Source organism: Chrysemys picta, chromosome 8, assembly GCF_011386835.1.
Source record: "Chrysemys picta bellii isolate R12L10 chromosome 8, ASM1138683v2, whole genome shotgun sequence".
Classification (NCBI taxonomy): Eukaryota; Metazoa; Chordata; order Testudines; family Emydidae; genus Chrysemys; species Chrysemys picta.
The window spans coordinates 85413451-85423431 of NC_088798.1; the positions used below are offsets into that span (position 1 = coordinate 85413451).

A 9981-nucleotide genomic window follows, 5' to 3' on the forward strand; every position below is an offset into this window, starting at 1 on the left:
TTGCAAATTCAACACCATTAATCTGGGTTTGAATAGGGACTGGGAGTGGCTGGCTCATTACAGAAGCAGCTTTTTCTCTCCTGGAATTGACACCTCCTCATCTATTATTGGGAGTGGACTACATCCACCCTGATTGAATTGGCCCTGTCAACACTGGTTCTCCACTTGCGAAGAAACTCCCTGCTCTCCATGTGTCAGTACATAATGCCTGCATCTGTAACTTTCACTCTATGCATCCGAAGAAGTGAGGTTTTTACTCACGAAAGCTTATGCCCAAATAAATCTGTTAGGCCTGGTCTACACTACGGGTTTAGGTCGACTTTAGCAGCGTTAAACCGAATTAAGCCTGGACACGTCCACACAACGAGGCCCTTTCTTTCGACTTAAAGGGCCCTTTAAACCGGTTTCTTTACACCACCTCCGACGAGGGGATTAGTGATAAAACCGGCCTTTGCGGGTCGGAATTGGGGTAGTGTGGACGGAATTCGATGTTATTGGCCTCCGGGAGCTATCCCACAGTGCTTCATTGTGACCGCTCTGGACAGCGCTCTCAACTCAGATGCACTGACCAGGTAGACAGGAAAAGACCCGCGAAGGTTTGAATTTCATTTCCTGTTTGCCCAGCGTGGAGAGCACAGGTGACCACGCAGAGCTCATCAGCACAGGTAACCGTCATGGAGTCCTCCCAGGATCGCAAAAGAGCTCCAGCATGGACCGAACGGGAGGTACGAGATCTGCTCGCCATATGGGGAGATGAAGCAGTGATAGCTGAACTCCGTAGCAGTAAAAGAAATGGAAAAGTATTAGAAAAGATCTCCAAGGCCATGAAGGACCGAGGCCATAACAGGGACACACAGCAGTGCCGCGTGAAAATTAAGGAGCTACGGCAAGCCTATCACAAAGCCAGAGAAGCAAACGGAAGGTCCGGGGCAGAGCCGCAAACTTGCCGCTACTACGCGGAGCTGCATGCGATCCTAGGGGGTGCAGCCACCACTACCCCAACCGTGTGCTATGACTCTCTCACTGGAGAAACACACAGGGAAGACGGTTCGGGGAACGAGGAAGATGACGATGGAGGTACTGTAGGTAGCTCACAGCAGCAAGGAAGCGGAGAAACCGTTTTCCCCAACAGCCAGGATATGTTTGTGACCCTGGACCTGGAACCAGTAACCCCCGAACTCACCCAAGACCCTCAGGGCACACAGGAGACCTCTGGTGAGTGTAACTTTGTAAATATTTGTAAACATTACAAAAAAAAGCAAGCAAGTCTGTTAACGTGTATGGGGATGGAGCGGAAATCCTCCAGGGACATCTCCAGAAAGCTCTCCTGGTTGAAATGGGGTGATTTTATTAAGGGGGACATTCAGAGGCGCCCGTTCCTGCTATTCTGACCAGAAATGTTCCCCGCTGTTAACCACGCGGTGGGGGGGAGGGGTGAAGTGATCATCCCAGAGAATCGTGTGTGTGTGTGTGTGGGGGGGGGTTTACTTGTGTTTGTGCCGCATGTTAACCGGGAAACCGCAGCCCCCTCCTTTTACATTGAAACCCCATTTTAAATGGACAACCCAATTCATCCTTGATATGGGAAATGCGCTGCTGTTTGCAACCTTTCCCGCATGTTAAGAAGGTTAAAAAAGCCAAAACACTGTGGCCTACGATGGCTGCCTGCAAGCCGAAATATGCGACCTTGTAATGAAAGAGTGTACCCATTGTTCCCTAAAATGTGTCTTTTTTAACCACCTCTCCCTTCTCCTCCACCAGCTGCAAATGTTTCTCCTTCGCAGAGGCTCGTGAACATTAGAAAGAGAAAACGTAAGACGAGGGACGAGATGTTCACGGAGCTGCAGATGTCCTCCCACGCTGATAGAGCACAGCAGAATGCGTGGAGGCAGTCAATGTCGGAGATGAGAAAAGCCCAACATGAACGAGAGGAGAGGTGGCGGGCTGAAGACGATAGGTGGCGTCAGCTTGCAGACAGACGGCAAGAGGCAATGCTCCGTCTGCTGGAGCATCAAAGTGATATGCTCGAGCGTATGGTTGAGTTGCAGGAAAGGCAGCAGGAGCAGAGACCGCCGCTACAGCCCCTGTGTAACCAACAGCCCTCCTCCCCAAGTTCCATAGCCTCCTCACCCAGACGCCCAAGAACACGGTGGGGGGGCCTCCGTCCACCCAGTCACTCCACCCCAGATGATCGCCCAAGCATCAGAAGGCTGGGCTTCAATAAGAGTTAAAGTTTTAAAATGCAGTATGTCCTTTTCCATCCCTCCTCCCCCACCCATCCCAGCTACCTTGGCAATTATCCCCCTACCTCGGTAAGGAACTAATAAAGAATGCATGAATGTGAAAAAACAATGACTTTATTGCCTCTGCAAGCGGGAGGGGAGGGGAGGGTGGGGTGGGGTGGTTGGTTTACAGGGAAGTAGAGTGAACCGGGTCGGGGGGGGGGGTTGGAGGGTTCATCAAGGAGAAACAAACAGAAGTTTCACACAGTAGCCTGGCCAGTCACAAAACTCGTTTTCAAAGCTTCTCTTATGCGCACCGCGCCCTGCTGTGCTCCTCTAACCGCCCTGGTGTCTGGCTGCGCGTAATCAGCGGCCAGGCGAGTTGCCTCAACCTCCCACCCCGCCATAAAGGTCTCCCCCTTACTCTCACAGATATTGTGGAGCGCACAGCAAGCAGCAATAACAATGGGGATATTCTTTTCGCTGAGGTCTGAGCGAGTCAGTAAGCTGCGCCAGCGCGCTTTTAAACGTCCAAATGCACATTCCACCACCATTCGGCACTTGCTCAGCCTGTAGTTGAACAGGTCCTGACTCCTGTCCAGGCTGCCTGTGTATGGCTTCATGAGCCATGGCATTAAGGGGTAGGCTGGGTCCCCAAGGATCACGATAGGCATTTCAACATCCCCAATGGTCACTTTCTGGTCCGGGAAGAAAGTCCCTTCCTCCAGCTTTCGAAACAGAGCAGAGTTCCTGAAGACGCGAGCATCATGTACCTTTCCCGGCCATCCCACGTTGATGTTGGTGAAACGTCCCTTGTGATCCACCAGGGCTTGCAGCAGCATTGAAAAGTACCCCTTGTGGTTTACGTAGTCGGTGGCTTGGTGCTCTGGTGACAAGATAGGGATATGGGTTCCGTCTATGGCCCCGCCACAGTTTGGGAATCCCATTTCAGCAAAACCATCCACTATTGACTGCACGTTGCCCAGAGTCACTACCCTTGCTATCACCAGGTCTTTCATTGCCCTGGCAAATTGGATCACAGCAGCCCCCACAGTAGATTTGCCCACTCCAAATTGATTCCCGACTGACCGGTAGCTGTCTGGCGTTGCAAGCTTCCACAGGGCTATCGCCACTCGCTTCTCAACTGTGAGGGCTGCTCTCATCTTGGTATCCTGGCGTTTCAGGGCAGGGGAAAGCAAGTCACAAAGTTCCATGAAAGTGCCCTTACGCATGCGAAAGTTTCGCAGCCACTGGGAATCGTCCCATACCTGCAGCACGATGCGGTCCCACCAGTCTGTGCTTGTTTCCCGGGCCCAGAATCGGCGTTCCACGGTATCAACCTGCCCCAGTAACACCATGATTTCCACATTGCTGGGGCCTGTGCCTTGTGAGAGGTCTATGGCCATGTCAATTTCCTCATCACTCTCATCGCCGCGCTGCAATCGCCTCCTCGCCTGGTCCGGGTTTCGCCTTGGCATGTTCTGGCTCTGCATATACTCCAGGACAATGCGCGTGGTGTTCATAGTGCTCATAATTGCCGCGGTGATCTGAGCGGGCTCCATGATCCCAGTGCTAGCTATGGCGCCTGGTCAGAAAAAAAGGCGCGAAAGTAGTATCTGATGGACCAGGAGAAGGAGGGCGGGAGGGAGGGAGGGAGGGAGGGAGGGCCGAGTGACGACATGGCGTACAGGTACAGGAACAGGGAGAAACACAAACAACTGTCACACAGAATGGTGCCCCCAAAGATTAAACTGGAAACCCTGGGCTTAGCAGGCCGTTGATTTCACGGAGGAAGGGGAAGCAAATGAACACAGAACAAATCTATTTTTTACATCTTAAGGTGGCAGCCGACGCTGCAGCATGAGTGACAGCCATACCAATATGACGACGACGGGTACCAATCATAAAATACCATCATCTGCCAAAAGGCAAGGGGCTGCTGCTGTGTAGCAATGCAGCCCCACGTCTGCCAGCCCCACGTCCGCCAGCACCCAGCATCGCCCTCGGCCTCTTCTGGGTGCTTAGCAGACAATACTGGGCAATTGGCAGAAAATAGTATATTATGACTGGTAACCGTCATCATCAAAACAGTAGCATGTCTGCCCAGGTGGCCATGATTGACAGCCATACCAGTATGACGACGATGGGTACCAGTCATAATATACCATCGCCTGGAAGGGGCTGGTGCAATGCAGCACTACGGCTGCCAGCCCCACGGCTATCACTCATGCTACACTGTCTACCGCCAAAAGGCAGTTAGCAGCTGCTGCTGTGTAGCAATGCAGTCCCACGTCTGCCGGCACCCAGAGGACATATGGTGACGGTGAGCTCAGCTGAGCTGAGCGGGCTCCATGCTTGCCGTGGTATGTTGTCTGCACAGGTAACCCAGGTAAATAGGCGCGAATCTATTGTCTGCCATTGCTGTGATGAGGGGGGAGGGGCCTGACGACATGTACCCAGAACCGCCCGCGACACTGTTTTGCATCATCCGGGCATTGGGATCTCAACCCAGAATTCAAAGAAAAGGCGCGAACCGCTTCTCGGCTCGAGCTGTGGCGCAAACGTAGTATCTGACGGACTAGGGGAAGGAGGGAGGGGGGCCGAGTGACGACATGGCGTACAGGCACAGGGAATTAAAATAAAGAACGGTGGCTGTGCATCAGGGAGAGACACAAACAACTGTCACAGAGTGGTCCCCCCCAAAGATTAAACTGAAAACCATGGGTTTAGCAGGCCGTTGATTTGACGGAGGGAGGGGGAAGCAAATGAATACAGAGAAAATCTATTTTTTTACATCTTAAGACTACGGTGCAGTGTGACTGATAGCCCTCGGCATCTTTCTGGGTGCTTGGCAGCAAATACGGGGCAGTGTATGACGATGGTCTTCAGGCCTATTGCACAATCGGCTGCTCGGGGAAGACTCTGCTAACGTGCGATGACCCGACTTGTAATAGGCCGGCTAACAGTCATAATACACCATTTACTGCCAAAAGGCAAGCCCCACGGCTGCCAGCACCCAGATCGCCGATGAAGGCTACCAGTCTACTGCACCGTCTACCGCCAAAAGGCAGTTAGCAGCTGCTGCTGTGTAGCAATGCAGTCCCACGTCTGCCGGCACCAAGAGGACATATGGTGACGGTGAGCTCAGCTGTGCTGAGCGGGCTCCATGTTGTCTGCACAGGTAACCCAGGTAACCCAGATAAAAAGGCGTGAATCTATTGTCTGCCGTTGCTGTGACGGGGGAGGGAGGGGCCTGACGACATGTACCCAGAACCGCCCGCGACACTGTTTTGCATCATCCGGGCATTGGGATCTCAACCCAGAATTCCAAGGGGCGGCGGAGACTGCGGGAACTGTGGGATAGCTGTGGGATAGCTACCCATAGTGCAATGCTCCGGAAGTCGACGCTAGCCTCGTACTGTGGACGCGGTCTGCCGACTAGAGCACCTAGAGCATTTTATGTGTGGACATACACAATCGGCTGTATACAACCGATTTCAATAAAACCGGCTTCTATAAATTCGAACTAATTTCGTAGTGTAGACATACCCTTAGTCTTTAAGGTGCCACCAGACTCTTTGTTGTTTTTGTAGATACAGACTAACACGGCTACCCCCTGATACTTCAAGAATATTAAGCATTCTCATTACCTTAATAATTTCTGTCTTTGAATCCAATGCCTGGACATTCAGACCTAGTGAAGCTTGCATTGCTTCATTCTTGGAAGTAAAGCCTACTTGAATTTCCCATGCTGAGATTGCCTGCTGAGACTATATGGGTGGAAGGGAAGCAGGCCTAGTGCACTCAGGTGCTTGCTGTGCTGAAGCATGTGGTTTTAAAAATGTATTTTTCCCAGTTTTGAAATGATTTAAAATTCTGTCCCAATAGCTGCTTCTATTTCTGTTTCCTCGCTCTCCGATTATGTCAATAAGTCCATGTAAGAGAGGACACTTATCAAATGTTGTCAGCACTTTCCCATGCTGAGTTCTTTCTTGCTGTGTCAGATCCATGAAGTAGCAAGTCCATGACATCCCCCACATTTCCTTTAAATGTAAAGAAACACTTTCCCCCTGTATTAAAAAACTGCTCAGGGATAACATAGGGGCTGTAACAAGATGAACATACAATCAACAAAATAATGAAATGATATCCTAGTATCTAGTTGGCATTTTATTAGTGTCATGTAGTGTGTCATGATTGGCACCCTTAATCTCTAAAGCATCAGTTCATGTCCACACCCAATGTCATTACTATCTGGCAATCATATCATGCATCGATAGGAGGAACCTATTGTGTGAAAGCTAAACAAGTGTTAAAGAATAAATAAGCAGTTTTATTGGTGGAAGAAGTGATCACTTATCTTGGTTAGGCCCTGAAGCACACTTATAGGCTACTGGGGCAATAACAATGCTCCCCAGTCATCCAAGATTATTCTTGATAGCTTGCATCAGAAGCCAAAAACACTACAGGTAGCTATGAAGTCTTCTAGATATAGTTACATAATGCTAACTAAAAATCCCCAAGCAAATTCAAGTTTAAGAAGTTTCTAAAGGCCCTGGGAAAAGTGGCAACTCTCCTGTCAACCCAGAATTTTGTCTTTTCATTTTTCTCTAGTGATGACTCAGCAGCATTCATTGTTTCATTGGGAAAGAGGGTGATGCTTTCATGAGCAACACATACCCAAGTGGCACTGTGTTGCCATGAGAACAAAGAGGTTTGAAATCAGTAAACATCTCTCAGAGTTCTCTTTCTATAACTCATCTTCCCAATAAAATCTTGTCTGTATCAAAGTGTCTGTCGCATGGATCACATGTTGGGGTGAACTTTCAGAGCAGCACTCAGGGGGTTAATCATATAGTTCTTGTTAATGGGAGTTTTGCCAGAACCACTTGCTAATATAGGTATCCTGCTCTCGCCAGTGCTGGATACTATATGTAGGTTCAGAATAAAGGTTGTCTGAAATGTTTTTGGTCACAATTACTAAACTAAAAGCACTTCGAATCATTTTCATGAACCACACTTGAATTGATCATGCCACAAGCATTGAACAAATCAGGGACTGCTCCATGCCTTTGTTTCTATAAATATGTTTACTAGTATTTACCTACCTTACAGGGTGTTGTGAGGTTTAATGTTTGTAAAGCATGTTGAGATGCTCCCATGAAACCTATTATCCAACTGCAAACTATTATTCACTGAAATGTTTATGCAGAATGTTAAAAAGTCTCAGGAGCAGGAATTTCTGAACTTCCTCCTTATTGAAAATAATAGAAAATTACCTTTCTTGGGTTTAAAATACTTGCCTTTGTAACTTCTCCTTAGAGAGGCAAGGTGGGTGAGGTAATCTCTTTTATTGGACCAAATTCTGTTTGGCTAGAGAAACAAGCTTTTGAGCCACACAGAGCTCTTCTTCAGGCCTGGGAAAGATACTCCCAGTTTCACAGCAAAATGCAAGGTGGAACAGATTGTTTAGCATAAGTAGTTAGGATATATAGTAAGGGATCATTCAAGGTAGAATGGCCCGTTAATACCTCTGCAGTCATGGGACAAAATGAGAGGGTTAGTGGGTAACAGACTGTTGTAATAAGCCATAAATCTAGTATCTCTGTTCAGTCCATGATTTTTAGTATTTATTAGAGTAATGAATTTAAGCTCCAGGCTCATATTTTGAAAGTGTGCAGGTTTCCTTTGAAGATGTGGACTCATCGATCACTCTATATCTAACCTCTTTGTGAAAAGTGTTCACCCACAGGTCATAAAGTAGTTTGTCTTTTATCATTTTCCTGTGTAAGTTCACTAGAGAGCATAGTGATTGTCTGATTGTACCCACATAGTTGTTATTGGGGCATTTAGTGCACTGGACCACGTGTTGTGATAGGCATGATCTTGAAAGGCGTGTTGTTGGTGTGTTGATCATTGTAGCAGTGAAGATATGTTGCAGGTTATGCATCTGTTGTTCTGTCAGGGTTTGGTGCCGCTTTGAGTTGAAATGTCCTGGCCTGTGACTACCTTGTCTCTCTAATATCCTGGGAGCCACACAGCTACAACTATACTGCATACAACTTCTCCGTGGCATTTGTCATTCTAACTGTAGATGGCAGCCTTGTTCCAGCATTCAGGTTGTTGCTAGTGCTGTGAGAAATCAATCTAAATTCAGCAGAAGAGTTTAACAAAGATTGCTCTCTTGTACTTTTCTAGCCCACGTACAGATTTGACATCTACTTCTTTGGAGTTATTCCATAAATTGTGGCAATAGCAGCATCAGAAACTTTTAAGATGGGATCTAAAGGCATATGGCAGGGCTTTAATTAATCCATTGGCAAATCATTTCCTGACTCTTGAGTCCATTAATTTTTGAGGTGTTTCCATTATTACTAATGGATTGTTGACATCTGTTAGAATTCAGAAGGCCCTGTAAGTGCTCTTGCTTGGGATGCTTGGCTAATATTGTGTATCCCAAGGTACTGAAAGAATTTACAGCATTTTGGAGCTACAGTATCTTTGGTACACAAAATAATAGAGGTAACTAATTAACTTCATAGATACCATAAATAATGAAAATTCCATTTTTGGAAATTATTTGTTCTACTCTTATTTGCCAATGCAAAATAGTAGATACTCTCAGTATGCCATATGAAGTTCCTAATACTGTAGAATTTAGGTGCACTACATTGAATTTTATGTCCTTCTCTGAAGCACTGGGCATTGGTCACTGTCAGAGGCAGGATTCTAGTCTAGATTAAATACTGGATCATTCAAGTAAGGTGGAAATTATGAAATCAAATATCCTCTCCAAAGGCTCAGGTGTAACAAGCTTTACAGAGATGTCAGCTGCTGGTGTGTGCGTGTGTGTGTATTTAAGATGTTCATCAGTGTTCTAATGGTCCAAAACATTCCAGCAACATTACTGAATGCTGCAGTATTTGGGACAATTTCTTTGATATATTTCTATATGGGAATTTCAAACAATGGACCAATGAAGAAGAGGTTTACTTTTAAGTACAACTGGAGCAGGATCACACCCAGGGAATATATGGGGTCGGGGGGTGAGGAGGGGGAGAGAATTCTACTTCCTCTTTGGGTTTAATACTGCTTCACTTATTTCCTTTTGTTCATGGAATTTCTGTGTGGTTTGGTGTGTGTGTGTTTTTTTAACATGAGTAACACCACACATTTGAGCACATGGGTATGGCTATTTCCAGCCCACCTGTGTTATCTAAATGTATTGTTTAAAAAGCATCAATTTTCCTGACAAAGTACACACAGACCAAGGGCAGTAAATGTAATAATTGAGGGGAAGAGGTAAATTAGTCTCATAGTGTACTGTCAAGAATTCAGAGCAAGACAAACACACTGCAGTATCTTTCTTCCTTACCATTCGTGTTCTCAGCATAACCTACTTTACTTGCTTTGGTATCTCCTTGGAGAATTCCCCTTTCTGTGAAAACCCTGAAGCCTGCAGTACCTAGCAGAAAACAGGCCAATCAATATTTGTGCTGCAGATGAAAAGATGCAACTTCTTTAAAGTGCATCTCTTAGGTGGACACTACCAAAAAGTCCTCATGTTTTTGTTTCCTCCCTCTGGTCTCTGCATATTTATTTCTGAAGAGGTAGAATGCTGTGAATGTTCCATGCGGAAAGATGGGTTGTTTTTGTTGTTGTTTGTTTGTCTCTGACTCTTTCCCCGTGATTATGAGTTTATGTAACTTAATATAAATGTATTCAACTAATTTTAGGACTTTGTGGGAAGTAAATTAAT

General features: G+C 46.8%; 1 protein-coding gene across 1 annotated transcript; it reads left to right on the forward strand.

Moving 5' to 3' along the window:
- The first annotated feature begins 274 nt into the window (after positions 1-274).
- LOC135973161 (uncharacterized) lies at positions 275-2295 on the forward strand. Its single transcript, XM_065554902.1, has 2 exons — positions 275-1215; positions 1762-2295. Exons 1-2 carry the CDS (start codon positions 675-677, stop codon positions 2229-2231), a joined length of 1011 nt encoding a protein of 336 aa, XP_065410974.1. The 5' UTR covers positions 275-674; the 3' UTR covers positions 2232-2295.
- Positions 2296-9981: the final 7686 nt, after the last annotated feature.